Consider the following 20334-nt stretch of genomic DNA (forward strand, 5'->3'; position numbering starts at 1 on the left):
CTCACATTTACTGAATACCAACTACATGGCAACGACTCTGCCAAGCATTGGTATTATGATGTCTTTCATTTTGAAAACAACTGTGTGAGGTTGAAACTATTCTTATCTCCCTTTTACAAACCAGTTGTGGAGATTAAGAAGCCTGCCCAAGTGCTCTTACCCAAAGGGATGGCACCAGGTGATGAACACAGACCAGAAACCTAGCTTGTAACCCCCACAGAACCTTTACCACTAGCCAGTCCCTGTGCTAAATACTCTGTAGCATCTATGTAGTCCCCAAAAGAAGGACTAGAGAAGTTTGCAACACAGCTCGTGGGATGACAGAACCCACATTCGACCCAGGGGTGTCTTCCTCAAAACAAACCTCACCTGTTCGTGACTCCTCCCTGGTCACCCTACTTAGTGTTGAAGTCCCTTCCACACATACACCTCTCTCATCTTTTACTTCCTTCCAAGTGCTTGACTAACTTTTTTTGTTTCTTTTTAGCCCCCCCTCTATAATGAAAGCCCCATGAGGGCAAGAATTTAGGGCTGATTTTGAAGCATCCAGAACAGTGCTCAGTATACAGCAGGCACTCAATAATTGCTTTTCCCTGGTTCTAGTTGATGCTCTCTTAAGAAAACGTCCAAAATTTCAAGCAGAAGCAATGACATTGCAAGATAAGAGAGGCCCAGGCAGCTCCTTGCTCTTTGGGGTTTGAATAGTCTGCATCAAAGATGGCAGTAGAAGGAAGCTATTTTTGTGTATATTCGGGCCCAGACCTGGAGCTGGGCACACAGTGTAAGTAGCATGAGGATAATTTCGAAGAAGATCCTGGGCCTGAGTTAGAGGTTTGGGGAGTAAATGTCTATACAGCCCCAGTGATTCTCATTAGAGGGTGATTTTGTGCCCACCCACACCCAGGATGCCTGGCGATGTCTGAAGGTATTTTTAGTTATCGTAACTGGGATCTAGTGGGTAGAGGCAATGGGTGCTGCAAAATATCCCACAATACACTGGACAGTCCCACAACAAAGAATTATCTGGCCCACAGTGTCCATAGTGCCAAGGCTGAAATCCTGCTGTCTGCATCAGGAGCTCCAAGCATAAGAGAACATTTCTGCTTCTGAGTGTGGTGGGCATTTTCAGGAATCACTTGAAGTCTCTGTGGAAGTGGAAGCCTGTCCTTTGCAAAGGGAATCCAGGCCATGCTGCTGGGATAATCACAGGTCTTGTTTTCAGAAAGTAATTGCCTCCCATTATTGCAGGCGTATTACATAAACTGCCAACCAATTCTGAGAAGCGCACAAATAAATTGTACGGAACACAAAATGGCACCCTCTGAAAAAAAGTGACTTTTAGGTACAGCCTTGAAGTTGTGCCCTAGAAATTTCAAGCCAACTCTACCCTCAGGAGCTAGAGCGTGCAGAATCCCAGTGAGCCACCGTGGGAGTGGTTCCAAACCTGTATGCAATGGAGCCTGGGCTAAGGTCCCAGATGAAAGTCAGCTGTTGTTCAGGAACTGCAGCCACTCCTGTAATATAATACTGTGTCTGTGGTCATGGCTGTGTGGTCCCAAATGTCTGAACGAATAGCAGGAAATTAAGTTGATGTAAGGCATCTCCAAATATCTAAATACTTGACATTTACGGGAAAAAAGAGACTAAATTGCATTTTCCATTAAATTTTGCAGTGCATAGACTTTTCTAGCTAACTAAAACAGAGAGGAAGTATTTGGAGCAATTTGCTATACTTAGGACAATGTCCAGAATCACCATATATGAACACCCAAAACACTGATAAATAAGAACCAGCTACACCAGAGTAATCAATCTGCAAACCAGGGTGGGGACTGAGGTGGGGGTATCTCAATGAGATTAGATACCTACAACACGTCGATGTGCCTCCTAAATTATTTAAATATTTACATTTATAGAAACTCTAGACTCAAACCTTAATTTTTCCTGGGCTGTTTCAAACTCTCAAATGTAAGGACATTCATATTTGTCTTTTATTTTGCCTTGTATGGTAAAGAAAGTTGTTGTGTGTGGATGTGACTGTTTTTATAAGGACTCTGTACCCTCCACCATGCTGTGCTCTGTTGGTGTTCCAAGCCACAGTGTTGACTGATTGAAAAGGTCTCTGCTTCCACACTGCTCACTCCCCAAGCATCCTAGAGAGTGCTTTCACATTCCCATCATTCTGTTCCTACTCCTTTCTGAAGTCACTGCTGTCTGATCTCTCTTCCTGCAAGAAGAGAAGCAGGGAGGAGGAAGCCTGAGGAATGTTTGGCTCTGAGGAGACAAAATGTGCAGGAAAATGGCATGGGATCCCTGAGGAAGGAAGGACATTGCAGGGTAAAGAGGACAGAGTCCTCAGGTCCCATCTAAGACAATGGGCAGTGAACCAGGATGGGATACACAGCAAATGATCTGGAAGTCTTAGGTAGATTTAGAATAGAAGAAGGTGTCTGGAACAAGGAGCCTTAATGGGTGCCTGTAGCTGAACCCTTGGTGAGGAGGGAGCTACTGGGCCATGACAACGTTTGCATCATTGGCTTATAATCCAATTCCTTCCTGCCTGCTTCTCATGCCTATTCATTCTGCATTTGACATTGAAGACCACTGCCTCCTTCCCAAATGCATCGACTGCTCATTGACTTGTTTCTTAATGCTTCTTTCTCTCCCTCATTTGTGGGCTTTCTTCATCCCTTCTTCCCCTAAGAATAATTTATACTTTACTGTCTTCTTTCCTATGATTGTTTTCCTTAAGGATTATATTTGATATCAAAATCACCTCTGCAATTTCTCATCAATACCAACTGTGATAATTAATGACTTCCAGGAAAACCAGTTTTGCACATCAAGCTACTTGCTGAATTATTACAAACTGGTATTCCACCATCAACTTGAACTGAATATGTCCAAACCAAAGTAAATCACCATGCTCTACTTCAAAACATTCCCCTTCCTCTTATCTCTCAGATTTCTGTCCACCTTACCAAATTATCTTAGTTGAAAATCATTCACAGTTTAGTACCAGTTGGTGAGAAATTTTATACTATGGCACAACAACAACATCAAAGAAAATCTATTCCTATGTTTTGATTCACTATTCACACTTCTGGAAATATAACCCAAAGAGTAAATACAAATTATAAAAAATGCTACATATATAGAATTATTTTTGATGTAGAGGTGGCAACTAACATATTTCAAATTTGAGACGTCACTAAGCAAATACATGGGGAAATGTGTGCTAACATAAAAACAGAAAAGCAAGATAGACATTTGTGTTTATTATGATTAAAACAGAATATAATATGCATATAAAAGGATTAAAAATCCACTAAAATAATACTTATAGTTTAAAGGTATGTATCCACATTACTTTTTAACTGTATGTTATTTAAACTGAATTACACCTATTTAAAAGGGAAACTTTTTCATCGTCTTTGATCCCTCCAGCTCTTTTTTGTTTGGCTGCTAATTTACATGTTAACTCCTCCCGTATCAATTATATCCTTTATTTCCTTTTCATTTTTACTGTCCCACCTTTGTTCAACCCCTGATGATACTGATTCACTGAATGATTTTGATTTTCATTCACTCCCAGGCTTTCTCCATTTCCTTCCTGTGTTGTTACAGAGCCCAAAACAACGTGTTCCAACCAGAGGGATCTGTGGCATTGTTCTGATGAATAAACTACTGGCAAAAACTGACTGTTAAATTCTAGGAGGACTTTCACTTTTGAGAGGATGAAACAGCATGAAGGTGACTGTCCACCTCCATGGATGGTAGAAGAAAAAGTTGACAGAGCCTGGGTTCCTGGCAGCATCATTGTGGAAGCTGCTTCCAACCCTCTTTTTGTAGGATAAAAATAACCTTTTGAGCTACAGTTTGTTGTCTGTTACTTGCAGCCGAATGCATTGCCAATTAACATCTTGTCTCACTGTCTCCCTGCTTACAGCCTCACATTGTTCACTTCAGCTTACACTTTTATGAGGGTAAAAGAAGAAAAGACCAGCAAATAGTACTAGATAAATAAACATTGACAATAAAAGCAAAAAACAGCTGGCAGGCAAAAACAATGTGGAAGTTCAAAAATTACAAAAAGCATGTAAAAAAATTTGTTTTTGAGATGGAGCTTACTCTGTTGCCCAGGCTGGAGTGCAGTAGCAAGGTCTCAGCTCACTGCAACCTCTGCCTCCTGAGTTCAAGTAATTCTCATGCTTCAGCCTCCCAAGTAGCTGGGATTGCAGGTGTGTACCAGCTAATTCAATTTTTGTATTTTTTTTAAGTAGAGATAGACTTTACCATGTTGGCCAGGCTGGTATCTAACTGACCTCAAGTGATCTGCCCACCTCAGCCTTCCAAAGTGCTGGGATTACAGGCGTGAGCCAGCATGCCTGGCCAAAAAAAATGTTTAAAGAGCTGTGTAGGTCCATTTAGTAAATGGCTAAAGAAGTTTTGCACATCAATAGTGACTTAGGGTATCACTATCAATACCACAGTATAGTGTAATAATGAAGTCTCCCCAAAATATGCATTCAGATTTTGTCTACAGTAGATACAATAGTGAGCCAAACATACAAGCCCCCTACTCTTATGGAGCTTAGAATTGAACTGAAAAGAAAGTACATGAACAAGATAATTACATGAGTAAGTAATTTAAACCTTGCTATGAATTATCCAATTAAAGACCGAGTTTTGTAAAAGAGAGCCTGGCCCAGTGCACGTACTAGTGGGGTAGAGGGCAGGTAAGGAAGTCTTCTTTGGGAAAATGCTGGGCGGATAAACTTGCTCTGTTAGAAAAAGGAACAGAGGAGGAGGAAGAAAGTCAGCAACAGCATTTGGGGAAGGTGAAGGCATATACACAGGTCCTGGGGCAAAGGCACAGATGCTGAGCTGGAGTGCCTTAAAGAAGGTCAGGTAGCTCAACCCTGTAAGTGTAAATTTGTTCCAACTTATCAAGAAAAGATGAGATGGTGTTCATTGCATTCTGCTTAAGAAGAAACTGAAAGTATGCAATTGAGTTGCTAAACATTTCCACTTGGAAAAATAAAATCAAACTAGTTTATGGCTGAAAATAGTAACTGTAATTTTGCATAAAGTCATTCTAGACATATTTTTAAGCATCTAGTAATTACCAGGAAATATGCTTTGGAGAGCTCAAATAAATAATGAAGGAACTGAGGTAAACAAACAATTCCAGTTAAGCATAATGAGCACTCTGATAGAGGGGTCATCAAAGGCTATGGGGACACTGAGAAAGTGAAAAATTAATTCACTTGGTGTTGAATTATCTTGAAAATTCATTTATGTCCAGTATATCATTTGCCAAATGACACCAAACAAGTGAACCGTGACTGAATATAAACATAAACCAGAAAATCTAGACTCTTGACAAGTCTCCAAAGGTAACAGAATTGTTTAATGGACTTAAAAGTACACAAACCTATCTCAAAAGCAACTCTGTGAATTAAACCACCCTCACTAGGCTTGGGCAATCATTCACATAACTAGATTTGAGGATAACTGAATTTCAGAATATGTATTCAAGATTATTTTAAATGAAAGAAAACACTGAATTAAACCTGATTATACACACAAGTCAGTGTTGAATATAAAGGTAGAAAGAGCCAATGTAAGTTTCATTTGTTCTTTTCTTAAGATACAAATAAATACATATTTTTTAATAGTAAGCACTACAATTAGCCTTTTCATTCGTTGTAGTGTATTAGATCATAGATAAAATAAAAACCAGAGACTTGGTTCTTTGCACTGGTTCTGCCAATAAGCAGCTGTATTAAGACAGAGTCATATGATTTCTCTAATTCCCAATCTCCTTATTATAAAAGACAATAATTTCATTGGTAGTATCCTATTATTCTAAAATAGTTACTCCAGAAAAATCATACACCACTATATTATTTTCACTGAATTCAATATTGGCTAACTGCAATTGTAAAAACTCAGGAGTCTACAAAGCCATTTCACCAATAATTTGCCAGGCCACAATACATCAGAATTTATAAATGATACTTTCAACTTATCAAAGGTGACTTGGCAAGGATCTAATGCCGGGTAATTGTGAAGCTACATGAAACTTCATAGTGGCTCTAAAGCACAGTGAGGGATATGTAGTCTCATTAACTAGGAAACCATACTGAGAAGACAGGTACAAAATTTCCAGTGAAATCTACGCCTTTCTCTTAGATACATAAAAGAAACAAACAACAACAACAACAACAATGTCAGAAACATAGTATGAAATTTCCTTATACATTATCATAAGGATGAATGAAACTGTGTATACTGTTTCTGTTATAGAATACATTTTTGGAAATCTCAATCATTTTTACCTAAAGTGATTGACAAAGTTTCTGAAAGCAAATGAGTTCCAATATGTGTGCCAATGAAGAATCTGATAATTTTAAAAAATTGGATTTGGTTTTGTCACTGGATCGAAAAAGTGACACACTAATTAAATGCAGTGCTACATAATAATTCTAAGTGTAATTGCAGTATAATTTTTCTGACATGTATTTACAATCCATCTCCATCACAATTATTATGCACAGATTATGTTACTTTAAGTTCTCCACTCTCTCCTTGAAGTGCAAGCTTTTCAAATATGTGATCATTTAAAAATATATGGTGCCTACAATACCTGTCTTATCACAGGACTCATTATATGAATAACAACAATACTAATATTTATGCTAATGCCTAATGTTCTGGAAGTCAACCTTGTATTACCTGTCAGCTCAATTTATAAAAAGAAGAACGTTGGGGAAGGAGGATCATTTTGTAACTTTTCTTTAAAACAAAAGAGTTTCTCCTATTCTTTCCTATGCTATCCATCTCTTCTCTGACTAGTGACGGGTAGGCTTGTATACTCCTAAGTCAATTTGACACGACACAAAGGTTTGGACAAATGTGGGTGAGGTACCTCCTGCAGTTTTTAATGGGAAGGGGCGTCCATACCACAAATGTTTTCAAGGAAAATGGCCCCAGTCCTTCAAAACCAAAAACCCTGGTGGACAAGCACAGCTGTGGGTCAGCTCACCTCTTTCCCTATCCAAACTGCATACCCTCTTCATAAGTGTCTTATTAATGATGTGATACAAGGAAATGCTACATTATTTGATAAGACTAAAATAAAATTATAATTTATGGAATTACATATTTAACAGAAAGATGAAAAACAGTTACGTGTAAAGATGTGTTGAGTTCTGTGATGGTTATTGTTACATATCCACTAGGTTGGACTATGGTGCCAAGTTTTTGGGTGAAATACCAGCTTAATATTGCTGTGAAGGTATTTTTAGATGTAATTAGCATATATAATCCCTTGACTTTGAGTAGAGCAGATTGCCCCTTACCCTATACTGTAGGCGGGCCTCACCCAATCCGTTGAAGACCTAAAGAGCAAAAAACAGGTTTCTTGAGGAAGAAGAAAGTCAGCTTTCAGACTGCAGCAGAAAATTTCCACTGGAGTTTCCAGCCTCCAAACTGGAACCTGCGACAGCAGGTCTGACCTGAATCTGCAGCCTGCCAATTGCCCTGCAGATTTCAGACTTAGCAGGCCTTACAATCACTCTCTCACTCTATCTACGTGTGTGTATATGTGTACAAGACTGCAGCAGAAAGATTCTGCTAGAGGTTCCAGCCTTCAGACTGGAGACTACAACAGCAACTCTGACCTGAATCTCCAGCCTGCCAATTGCCCCATAGATTTCAGACTTACCAAGCCTCACAATCTCTGTGTGTGTGTGTGTGTGTGTGTGTGTGTACATGTATATGTATATATATATGTTTGTGTGTATAGAATATATATTTATGTATGTGTTCTATTGTTTCTCTTTTTTCTAGAGAAACCTAATATTAATTTATTCAGAACATTAATAGCTATTCTTTTGGAAAAATACTTTTTTGTTCTGTATATGACATTGATAGTCTGTACTAACCCTTAGCAAGTTATCACAAATTTCACGTTTTTAATGTAATTTTAAATTAATGATATCTGTCTCCCATCCTATGGAATATTACACACACAGAGTCCAGTCATTTTGTATGAATATAGTAGCATAAGTATATATTTATATCATATATATTTATTATATACATATTATATATATTTACATATTATACTCTCACGTGTTATGATGACAAAAACTTTTAGAAGTACGATGTATATTACAATATTTTCAATTGTAGGACTCGTTTTAGATCCATTAAAACCTTAAGAAACAGTTCTTCTTAATAAATATTACTATCTTCATATGGGAAAACATATTTAAAAATACTTTTATAGGCAGCTAGTAAATTATAATGACTTTATTTTTAGATCAAAGTTATGTTCTTTAAAATCATAAATGGCACACTGAAAATAACATTTTTTAATCTAACAGATAGATATTAAAAATATTGAAATTACAGGTCTTAAATGGTTTTTTAATTACATACAATTTTGAAATGAGCATCATTCAGAAAGATCAGACCCCTCCAGTGACAGGCTGAGAACAGAGGGTACTTACTAACTGCAGAGTCATAGGAGGTCGAGTTGTGCTCGCCTCTCATGAAGGGGTACGGAGACAGGTAAGCATGTGTGCAGTTCTTGGACGGTGGCTGATTGGCTAGGAAGGATAGCAAAACAATGGCACTTGTTATTGAAAAGTTCAGTGATGACTCATCCCTAATGGAACAGAAATACGGAGCACAAAGGCTATACAAGCAAAATAAAACTTCTGGTTCCATCAACGAATTCAGAGAATTGCTCTGAGGAGGAAAGCCTTCTAGGAAACTCATATCAAGATGCACATGAGACTTGGAAGGTGGATTCATCCAGAACATCTAGCTACATGACATAATTCAATGGAATAAATAAAAATGCCCTTTATATCACCTTACAATTTAAAATACCACATTCTATATATTTTCACATACTCTCTGGTATCTAACAGTGTCTAGCACACAGTAGGGATTAAAAATAATTGTTTTAAAAATCTAATACACTTAAGTTTAACCTTGATTAGTTCAAATTAATAAAAAAATTCTTCCACATCCATTTTATTTTAGGGAAAGAATGCAAATGATAGGTCATACAAGTTAATAATTCAAATAATTTTTAGTAGTTGAAAACATCACAAGATGGAACTTTTATGTTGTCTGAAAACTTAAAAATTTTGTATGTACACTTTAAGGTAGACAGAAATATTCTTTCTTTCTCTAAGTCTCTGGCAAAATCTTCCTCTTGCACAGTTTGACTTACTTCCCTTTACCAAAGTCTAAATCATTTCCACTGGCAAGTTGTATGCTTATTCTCCTGCCCCCAAACCCACTGTAAGATAGTCTATCAAGTAGTTGCCTCAAAGGCTCCTTCATCACTACTTTGTTCCTTATATATATGCCAACTTAAACACCAGCTTGTTTACGTCTTCAGGAACCTTCTATTTTTGTTAAATATTCCATAATACTGACTACTGTGTAAACACCACACTTTGATTTTTGATAAGAAGACTAATAATTTCAGTTTTCAATAAGCTTTAGGCTAATAAGCAGTTCTTTCATTGTTGACTACAATGAAATAAGTGCTAGCTATTTTCAATAAATTGATTTTCAAAGATTAATTCAATATAAAAATACAGTTGAAGGAATGCATTATAGTTTTTTAAAGTTATGTTACTTTAAAAAAGAACTTTAAAGTTTCACTGAGAACACAAACATCAAAAGCAAGGCATTTCTTGACAGTGCCGACAAACTTGGTTAAAACCCAAATAATATAAGCTTTCATCTGCCATTGCTGGTAATTAAGTTTCATTACTTAAAAAAAGATACTGTTAACTTTGAAGCTATGAAGCTATGAATATGAAATAATACATCTCTATTTATGGATTTTTACATTTGAGATTTCAAGGGCTGATAGCAAAAAGTCTCATTTATTTGCAACACAGTATTCATAGACACTTGAAAAAATGCGATAGACAATGTCAATCCTATTTGTTAGAGTTAGTGTATTCTAAATAGAAGCAGAGAAACAGTGGATAATTCAGTTTTGCCATAAATATTTGGACTCCTGTTTCAAGCTAAAAGATAAAATAATTATTCCTATAGCCATGTCTACTTACTGAAAAGGAATCTCCACATGAACCTTTTAAAGACATCTAATTGAGATTTTATAACTCACAATCCAGTCCTCTAGAAGTGATATATACTAATGTAAGAAACTATTCATTTTTATTTTAGAGACAAGAGGGAAAATAAAGCTAAATTGTACTTACTATACCAGAACTTCCAAATATTGGAGTCATTCTCTTCCACCATCCCATTAAACCAACACCTCCAGAAGAACCCTTCGTGGTGAAAAGTGACATTCTCTATCTGCACAGAACAAAATGAAGTAACTTACCATCAATACAAGAAATATAATCAAAATCACTACATCCAGTAAAATTTTAAAGACATGTATTTTATCCCAAATAACGATGCTTAGTAGCTTTCTACTTATCTCTTCTATGAGGAAATAGACACTCCACAACTATTCTCTATTTTCAAGAGGATACAAAAGGCTATCTTCATAACTACCATGTGCATCACTACTTTGAAGAAAAGACTCACATTCTGTTCACCTGAACATCTCCCCACTTCAGTTGCAAGAAGCCAATAATCCGATCCAAAAGCCACCAAAAAGAGTAAAACCCCCAAAGCACCAAAGAGAGCCCCAAAGAAGATGGCAATATTTAGTCTCATTTTCAATTCACTGTTTTCCTTTAAATTAAAAACAAAAATTCAAAATGGTAAGACACCTAGTTTCTCAGAAACAACAGCAAAATAATAATAATTTTGAGTCCGGAGAATTTTCTTGAGAAGGCTGTCCTAGCTCATGTTTTGGTGGCTTCTCACTCATGCCTCGCTGGTAGATTTGTATTCCCTTTGCTCTCCCCTGGAGGGACTCCAGCCCAGCAGCTGAGAATTGCTGGCTATTTTAAGAAAGTGATTGAGGAGCTGTCGTTCTCCTCTGGGGATCAAAAAATAGCTGACCTTCCACTGACTATAGTGAGAAGTATCAGGAGCTGGCTCAGATTATCATTATTGCGTTTGGGTAATCCACAGAAGCAGAAAGAAGATGGAATGGCTATGAAGTCATTGAAAGGACTGGTCCCGAATCTCAAGTGTCTGAACAAGCTCCTGTTAGTCGAGAATGTCCATTACAATTCCAAAGACACTTAGGACTCTCTTTGAAGATATATAAATCACAGATATAAAGAACCACAAAGACCAATCTTGAATACAATTGAAGTTGTAATTAACTTAATTCATTTTGGACATTTTTTTTTGTGGTAGAAAATAAGGATTTGGTCAAATACTCTAACATAACATAGTACGGTTCAGGTTTATAATCTAAACATTCAGATGTATACTTAAAAGGTCAAGAATGTTCATGGTAATATAATTCTTGAAAGTATAAAGAAGAGCTTTTATGCAGCATACACTGGCGACATAAAAACAACACTTTCTGCAGCAGCCTCCTGAGTCTTATGCAAGTTATTCCAAATAATTATCCCCAGAGTGGACTGATGAAGAAAGTCTCAAAAATATATTACTTCCTGAATAAAGATGAAAGAGCCTGATCTACTTCTTTTTCCTTCATTTTAAATTATCTAACTTCCTTGAAACATGAATCATACTTAATACTCTACAGACCACCTGATAGCAATGAATCTACACTTTCTTCAAGTCTTGACTCTTTACAAAAGCTTATTTGTTTGTTTTGCTTTTATGTCTGATACACCAAAGAAGAGCATTTTTCTAAGTATTTGTGTCCATTTAAAATCTTACACCTTTCCTTTGGTTTTTGTTTTCCTATTCTCAACAATAATCTAGACCACTTAATCTTCCAAGGAGGCATCTCAACTCTACCAGCTTTCTTCACCCCTTCTTTTGTGTGGCATGAGATAGATCTTTACAATAGATACTGTGAGGAGAAAAATACCCTCAATAAAGATGAAGGGCCCTGGTAGGCTGTAGCTATACTATAGGCAATTGAAGGAATTCAAAAGCTACGAATAAGGCTGGGTCGGTAGCTCATGCCTGTAATCCCAGCACTTTGGGAGGCCAAGGTGAGTGGAGTTCAGGAGTTTGAGACCAGACTGGCCAATGTGGTGAAATCCCATCTTTACTAAAAATACAAAAAAAAAAAAAAAAAAAAAAAAAAAAAGCCGGGCATGGTGGCAGACCCCTGTAATCTCAGATACTCAGGAGGCTGAGACTAGGGAAACATTTGAACACTAGAGGTGGAGGCTGCAGTGAGCTGAGACTGCACCACTGCACTTAGACAACAAGAGCAAAAGTCTTTCAAAAAAAAAAAAAAGAAAAATAATCAATAGGATTCTAAGCCATATAGAATGTTACACAATCACTAAATATGAGGATTTAAGTTGAGGGTTCATCTGAGCTGATCCCTCATCTGATGTTTAAATAATTTTTATAAGAATTCCCACACCATCAAGCTATGACATTTCTAGCCTGTGGCATTTAAGGACATCAGTAACTGCCATAACAGCTCTGCCTGATTTTCTGCCAGAAGCTGCATCCTAGGAGTTTGCAGATATTTACTCTATTCTGTCCTCTGAGATTGTGCAGCACAAGTTTCAATCCTATGCTGTGTCACAGAACATTCTGATATTTTGAAGGTAGCCCTCATCTCATGCCTCATCAATCACAGTCCCCACACAACCCTATAGAGAAGTCTTCTTTTTTCTAAGCTAAACTCTCTATTCCTTTAAACGCCGTTTAGATTGGTACAACTCCAAACCTCCTCCTCTCTGCTCTGGTTCTTTCCTACAATTTTCAAGGGCTCGACTGAAGTGAGCCATAGCAAAATATTCTGAGTATATTCTAACAGTTTAATACAACCACGGTTCTTATCTGGATGCTGTGCCAAAAGTAATAATGGCCTCACAATGATGTTTATTCATGCCCTAATCCTAATCCGTGAATATGTTACTTTACATGGAAATATCCTGGATTACACAAGTGGTCCCAATTTTATTACAAGAAACCTTACGTGGAAAGCAGGGAACCAGTCCTGACAAAGTGGCCAGAGAGAGAACTATGACCACACCAAAAGGGGTAGACAGTTGCTGGTTTGAAGATGAAGGATGGGGACCACAAGCCCCTTGAACCTTCCCCCCTTGAGCCTTCAGGAAGGAATGCAACCCTGTCCACAAATTTGAGCTCAGTGAGATCCCTGTGAAATTTATGACTTCTAGAACTGTAGGATAGCAAATCTGTGTTGTTTTAAGCCACTAATTTTGGGGCAATTTGTTACAGTAGGAATATAAACTAAATACAGATGCTATTCTATAATCAATGCAATATTAGAGTAAAGTAAATTTTCTGCAGGGGAGGAGAATGCATCTTCAAGAAGTGCTTATTGTGAACTTTTGAGGGTCCAGGCTTTTTATCAGATATTAAGATTACGATATATAGGCCTTGACTTTGAGGCGTTCATGAGCTAGTGGGGAAAAAAGAGATTTGTTAGAACAAAATACATGGGGGTTTAACAATGAGTTCTGGTCACCCTGTACACGTTTTACTGCTCTCCCGCATGCCCCCACCACCCGGACTAGTGTGGTTGTGGTTGCTGTGGTTGTACAGTGTGGTTGTAGGTGACAGTTTTGTCTGGAATGAAGGAGAAATCTGTTGGATAGGAAGATTTTATTTATTTTACTTATATTTCAATGGTTTATGGTTAAAATTCCATGCATTAATATTAAATCTTTAACACACACACATACAAAAAAGTAGATTTTTTTAATTAGTGGAAAAGAATATAAGACTTTGTTGTTACTATTTAACATGATTTTTGTCTTTGTCAGAGAAAAGGATCATCTTTCTGAACTAGTTTTATCAATGAATAACATAATTTTCTCACCATTTTTGGTTTATCCAAAAATACATAAGCATCATCATAAAAATGTTGCTAGCGGGATTGTAGGACAGGGCAGAGTCCAGATAAATGCCATGAAAGATCACTCTCCAGGGGAGCATTGCCTCAGGAAATAGGTATGTTTTTCAATATATTAAATCAGTCATTAATTTAATTAACATCAGAATTTCCAGTCATTCATATGTGTGCATCTATTGAGAAAAATATCACAGAATACTTTTGCTATCATAAAACTGAGCCATTTTAGCTTGATAATTCTCAGTGCTTAGCATAGGGCTTGGCACACAACAGGCACTGAAATAAAATAGAAATCAATTTGTGTTAGGAGTCTTGGCTGAGATGCAAATACATGACCTCCTGAGCAATCCAACTGACAATCTATCCCCAAAAGAAACAGTGCTAATCTGGCCCAGCTTGGTCCTTGTTAAGCTCTGGAGTGCTGGATTTTAGCAGGGTGCATGTTTCCTGTACAGATGTTTGCAAATCATCTTTTTAAAAATACTTACTAGACTTCTGCTAATGAAGAAATGAAATGGAGCTTACCATCAAGGGGACAAAACGTGTCTTTCTTCTTCAGAAAATTGGACATTTGCCTGTCACTTGAAACTCTTCTAACTTTCCATGATTCCTAAGGAATTTTAATAGCCATTCAGTGTTGCTTCCCCAAGTTATCTCAGCAGCCTAAGAAAATGTCCATGCACTGGGAAGGAAGGCTGTTAAACAGCTGTGGTGTTTTTTACAAATTCACAAATTGAGACACAGGTTCTCTCTTCCCTTTCTCTTTTTCTAATGAAAGGCCAGGAAATGAGGGGAGACAGGCCTGGCCGAGCTCCAACCTTAACTCCTAGTAATCCTATAATAAAGCAGCTTCATTGCTAGTCTATGTATCTATCCCTTATGGGAATATTAACTCTATCTTTATATTGATAAGGTTATCACACTGAGTGATATGGTTTGTATTTGTGTCCCCACCCAAATCTCTTGTCAAACTGGAGGAGGGACATGGTGGGAGGTGATTGGATTATGGGGGTAGATTTTCCCCTTGCTGCTCTCATGATTGTGAGTTCTCATGAGATCTGATGGTTTAAAAGTGTACAGCATTTCTCGCTTCACTCTTTTTCCTGCCACCTTGTGAAGAAGATGCTTGCTTCCTCCTTGCCTTCCGTCATGACCGTAAGCTTCCTGAGGCCTCACAGCCATGTTTTCTGTTAAACATGCTGAACTGTGAGTCAATTAAACCTTTTTTTTTTTTTTTTCATAAATTACCCTGTCTCAGGTAGTTCCTTACAGCAGTGTGAGAACAGACTAATACACTGAGTCACTAAGGCCACAAGAATAAACATGGTATCTCAACATCAATCCTGTGGGAGAAGTTGATTGTCAAAAATGTAAACTGAGGTGCCTAATAGTAGCTAACATGCATGAGCCTCTACCATGTGGCAGGCACCATGATGAGTGCTCCAGTACCTTGAATACAGATCAGTCTTTAGAAGGCAGACTATGAAACAACCAGTGTCTCTGTGGGCATCCACTCTCTTGGGCAGGAATTTTACCACCTGAAGGTCTTCATAGTGGTAGGAGTAAAAGATCTTCTCAGTGACACGAAGAAGGACAAGAGGTAAGTAAGGAGGGATCTTCATGGGGTCCCAGTACTAAAGGCAACTCACAATAATTTATGGATAATGACTTTATGTTTATTTCCTCAATGTTACCCCTTCACTTTGTTTAAGACTTTCAACTTGTCCTCCCTGTGCTCCCAAGTCTAAATGAGGAGGCAATGTGGCTGAGTGGGGACTGCAAAGTGATCATCCAAGAGAAGATGAGCCCGGGGAAAAATAATAGGACCTGCTAGTACAAGGTCTGCTCCCCATCTAGACACTCTACTCTCCCTCTTTGCCAGTCTTAGAATGGGATTTTGCTTAATTAAGAAAACTTGGAGTTTCCTTTCACTAATGAGTGATCTTGAGCCAATGGCTCAACTCTCTGAGTTTCTGTTTGTTTGTTTGTTAGTTTGTTCTTGAGATGGTGTCTTGCTCTGTTGCCCAGACTGGAGTGCAGAGGCACAATCTCAGCTCACTGCAACCTCCCTCTCCCAGGTTCAAGTGATTCTCCCACCTCAGCCTCCCAAGTAGCTGACACTACAGGCACGCACTACCACATCCAGCTAATTTTGAGGGGTTTTTAGTAGAGGCAGGGCTTCACTATATTGGCCAGACTGGTCTCCAACTCCTGACCTCAGGTGATCTGCCCACCTTGGCCTCCCAAAGTGCTGGGATTATAGGTGTGAGCCACCTTGCCCAGCAGGTTTCTGTTTTTTAATATGAAAAATGGGAACATGACTTCACAGGATTATTGGGGGTACCTGATTAGGATGATGTGTGTCAAATGAGCTGGTATTTCTATGTATTAGCCTTCTACTCCACTTTAACTGGAGGTCACATTTCTGACAAAGAAACTAAAAAACAAATAATGAAACAAAAATTTAAAAGCAAAAAACACAATAAAATAAAACTCCCTTTGCTAGTACTGCAAATCTGACTTAAATCTATTTCACCAGACTGATTTCTCACTAGGTGTTACCAGCACTCCCACACCAATACATAACACATCACCCTTCCTCCTGGACCATCAGTAGCCCCTCAAATCTTTGCTTCTTCTCCCTGATTAGAAGGCCTTTCTCTTCCATCTACCTGATGACCTCTCCTTTAGTTCCTTCAACAAATATTTACCACGTGCCTACTATGAACTACATGTTCCCTTAGATGTTAACAACAACACTCTGCAAGGAGACTCACATTACTCACATGATAATTTTTCATATGTGTTTAATTACACTCTCCTTTTCCTAGACAGTTTTTAGAATCCATATGTTGTGGAACAAATTGAGTCAAGAAATGTTTTTTCAACAATCAAATCAGTTTAATAACGATGAGCAAATGAAGAAAAATTCACATATAATTTGCACCCTTATTCTAAATGATGTTACTGGGGACACCGGCTCCTACAAACAGCATCCCCTTATGAAGGCCAGAGGGAAATGTCTGAGTGTTAAATACAAGCTGAATTTCTACAGAGCACTGCTGTCATTTTTCATCTTAAAGACACTATCAATCTTGGTTCATTTGACAAATATTTGTAATATCAAGCATATATCACTTACCTGCTCCAAGACATACCATGCTGTACCCTGGGTGGATACAGTGATTAGAATGTACTCTCTGGCCTCAATGAGGTAATATTCTCATGTAACTGAGACTGCTTCTCTCTTCACTTTGGTACCTGGTAAGATCAGAGACTAAGTACAAACGGTGATGTGCCAGCTTTCACTCTGCCTTCCTTAATTCCCTTCCTGCGCTCCTCACATTTTTTGTATGTGTTTATATACAATGCTTGAAACACTTTTGAGAACAAGGAAAACACTCAAAAATAAAACAAACCAACAAAGACAATTTGTAAAATCAGGTATCAGAAGGAGTAACGTGCCTGGCTAAGAACACCGCTATGGTTCTTCCATTTGAAAAGCTCTGTAACCTCATTGGTTATTCTTTCATTTTTTCCCTCTTATTCTGTTTATTTTGGTCATAACTTCATTTGGAGATTCTTCTGGTTGCCTGGAAATCATATTTCTTTTAGAGTATCTATTCAGTTAAAGAAATTGCAGTGAAAATATTCCAAGTTTGTTTCTTAAATTACAAAATTAAAAAAGCAATCTGTTAACATCTAGAGTCCACTAAGATCAATAATGTTCAAAGATATTATGGTAAATTCTACCTTGGTTTTCACAAGTTAAAGAAGACTTGGTAAGCAACAGCTAGATGATCATAAGCCATAGAAGGTTTTGCCTGTTTTGATTCCATTCTTCTTACTTAACTTTTTAGTTAACTTGTTTTTATTATCAGCAGGTAGACTGAAACTGAGCACAAACCTCAAGTCACATTTGTAAGTGATCATGAGCAAAACATTCTTTTTTCTATAGTCAGAATTGCTAATCCTAATGTTGTGATATTCTTAATTAGTTAAAAATATTTAATGATATTATTTAAACATTTCCCAAGCAAAATTAATTCTAGTTTGCTTTAGTTTAAAAACACAAGCATGGCATTGCTCAGTACACAACAATGCTGAACAAATTTTTAAACAAATATAGAAATCAAACTCCTGTGGCTTCTACAGACTGCAAATCCATGTTCTAGAAAATCCACGTTCTAAAATTCATGTTCTACAGATTGTTAATCCATGTATTTTTGGTAATCCATGGAAATCTGAGCATGGTGGCTTATGTCCATGGATTATCAAAGAAAGTTCTGACATCTTTTTTGGAGATTTTAGGGTAGATTCTTCTTTCATGGGATAGTATAAGTCTACAATACCTCATCTGCCACCTTAATATCCAAAGTCTCTGAAAACTCAAAGCTTTTGGCAAAGCAGACCTGATTAACATGAGGCCATATAAACTATAGAGTGGGTCCTCATATATTTTATGGCATAAATATGAATGTGTTTGATTTATTTCCAGGTTCCCAGGTTCCACAAGTGGGTGTTAGGTAATTACACAATGTATGCATCGGGCACTTTTCTAAAATTCCCCAAATTCTGAGTTCTAAACATATCTGGCCCATAGGATTACACATAAAGGATTGTGGCCCATCATCCTAGGCCCAGGACATTAAACTGAGAGATGACCTGAAGAACAATTGCTTCTGTATGATCCTTATTGAAACAGATTTTTACTGTCTATGAGCCACATGTCTCTGTGACTCTAAGGACCCTTTAATCTTAGTTTTGTATTATAGTTTGTGATTCTTGTGTGACACCTTCTCCACTACACGTCAGTATAAAACATGGCCATACTGTAAGCATTTTAAGGGATTATTCACAGGTTTTCTAGTCTTACACATAGTAAAAGAACAACAAATAAACTACATAGGGCAATAAGTGGTTCGGTTTTTTTTTAGTGTGGCATCACTTACACCTAGCACAATTCTGTAAGGTAGGTAGGTGCTCAGTAAAAATTTAGCTATTCATCTTACTGAGCTGAATTAAATTAGTTTGAACACTGCCACCTGCTGGCCACAGGCAAAATTTGCATTTCATGATACATTATCATAGGTAGTTGGGATTTTTATCTATCAAAAATGTAGAACTGGCTGAGCGTGGTGGCTTATGTCTGTAATCCAAGCACTTTGTGGGGCTGAGGAAGGAGGATCTTTTGAGCCCAGGGGTTCTGGACCAGCCTGAGCAACATAGCAAGACCCCATCTCATTTTGAAAATAAAAGTATATATGGTAAAACAATGGCTTACTAGTTTCATTATATTTGATGCTGAATAGCCTTAACTAAGATAGTTTCATCTAAGCACCTAGATCCCAGTGAATAGTTTACACTGACAATGACTACAGCAGTATCCATAAGCTCATTCACTTCATTAAGTTAGGTTGTTTATGCTCATTTAAACTGAGAGTTACCCACACAAGTAATTCATACCAAGCGAGTTATATGAGAAAAATATCCTTCCCTCTGCAAAAGGGTTTGCTACCTAGCTCCAGGCTCTATTTCATGCAGAACTCTATCAGTGCATTTAAGTATAGTAACTCTTGTAAGAGGGAAAAAAAAAAAACCTTAAAATTCATTTGTTAAAATCCTGCCTTCAAATGCAATTAGGACACAGTAAAACATTTCACAAACAAAACTGGGGACCAAAGAGTGAAATCATTTAATATAGAATTTGGGAGATTTTAGAATCCAAAATGCTGTGATTTATAGGAACAGATCTACTTTATAAAAATATATACATTTTAAACTATTGTAATTTCAATTTAATTTCCTCATCCATTTGTTTAGATAGAGTTAAAATAATTCTAAGATTGTATATTACACTTCATATGCTAGAAGCTGCGTGAATGAAAAGGTTCTCCTCTTCTGACCCTCAGTTATAAAAGCACTCTGCATATTTCTTATGTGTAATGACTTGAGTCTTAGTTTAGAGAAAGAAATTCTGATTTATCCTTATCTCTGGGTACATTACTAGTTCCTTCTTTATCAGGAAAGATGTAATAGACTTGTAAACTCCTCTCCAACTGACTTTCCAGAGGAAGTACTGGTAAGAGGCTCCAATGAGCCCAGCAAGTTCAGGTCATATGGCCCAAAGGAAAGACAATCTAATCAGTGAGAAAGAGAGTGAAATGCAGGGAGACACCTTGGTGTAACCAGATGCCACCCTGTCTGCAAGAGGAAACAGTCATTCGTATTGCATCACTATGAAATAGTCAGAAGTGGTCTAGGCAAAGGCCATTGTCCCAGGCCTGCTAAGAAGGTGTTGCCACAGTTTCTATATAGATGGCTCCATAGCCTCCTCCTCATGTTCTGCTCGGCCAGGTTCTTCAAGTTCTGTTTAATTA

General features: G+C 37.5%; 1 protein-coding gene across 2 annotated transcripts in view; it reads right to left on the reverse strand.

Annotated features, from left to right (window-relative positions):
* Positions 1–20334, reverse strand: part of TMEM182 (transmembrane protein 182) — a 79802-nt gene that overhangs the window by 43207 nt on the left and 16261 nt on the right. Inside the window, exons 1-3 of one of the 2 annotated variants that reach the window (XM_003922788.4) lie at positions 10603–10934; positions 10266–10365; positions 8523–8621 (exon numbers count right to left, since the gene is read on the reverse strand). In XM_003922788.4, coding sequence (XP_003922837.1) covers positions 8523–8621; positions 10266–10365; positions 10603–10734 — 331 coding nt within the window. In that variant the 5' untranslated portion in view covers positions 10735–10934. Of the gene's footprint in view, positions 1–8522; positions 8622–10265; positions 10366–10602; positions 10935–20334 lie in introns of those variants that run through there. The other variant, XM_074400524.1, reaches the window with a different exon arrangement.

This window comes from Saimiri boliviensis, chromosome 1 (genome assembly GCF_048565385.1).
Source record: "Saimiri boliviensis isolate mSaiBol1 chromosome 1, mSaiBol1.pri, whole genome shotgun sequence".
Taxonomy (NCBI): domain Eukaryota; kingdom Metazoa; phylum Chordata; class Mammalia; order Primates; family Cebidae; genus Saimiri; species Saimiri boliviensis.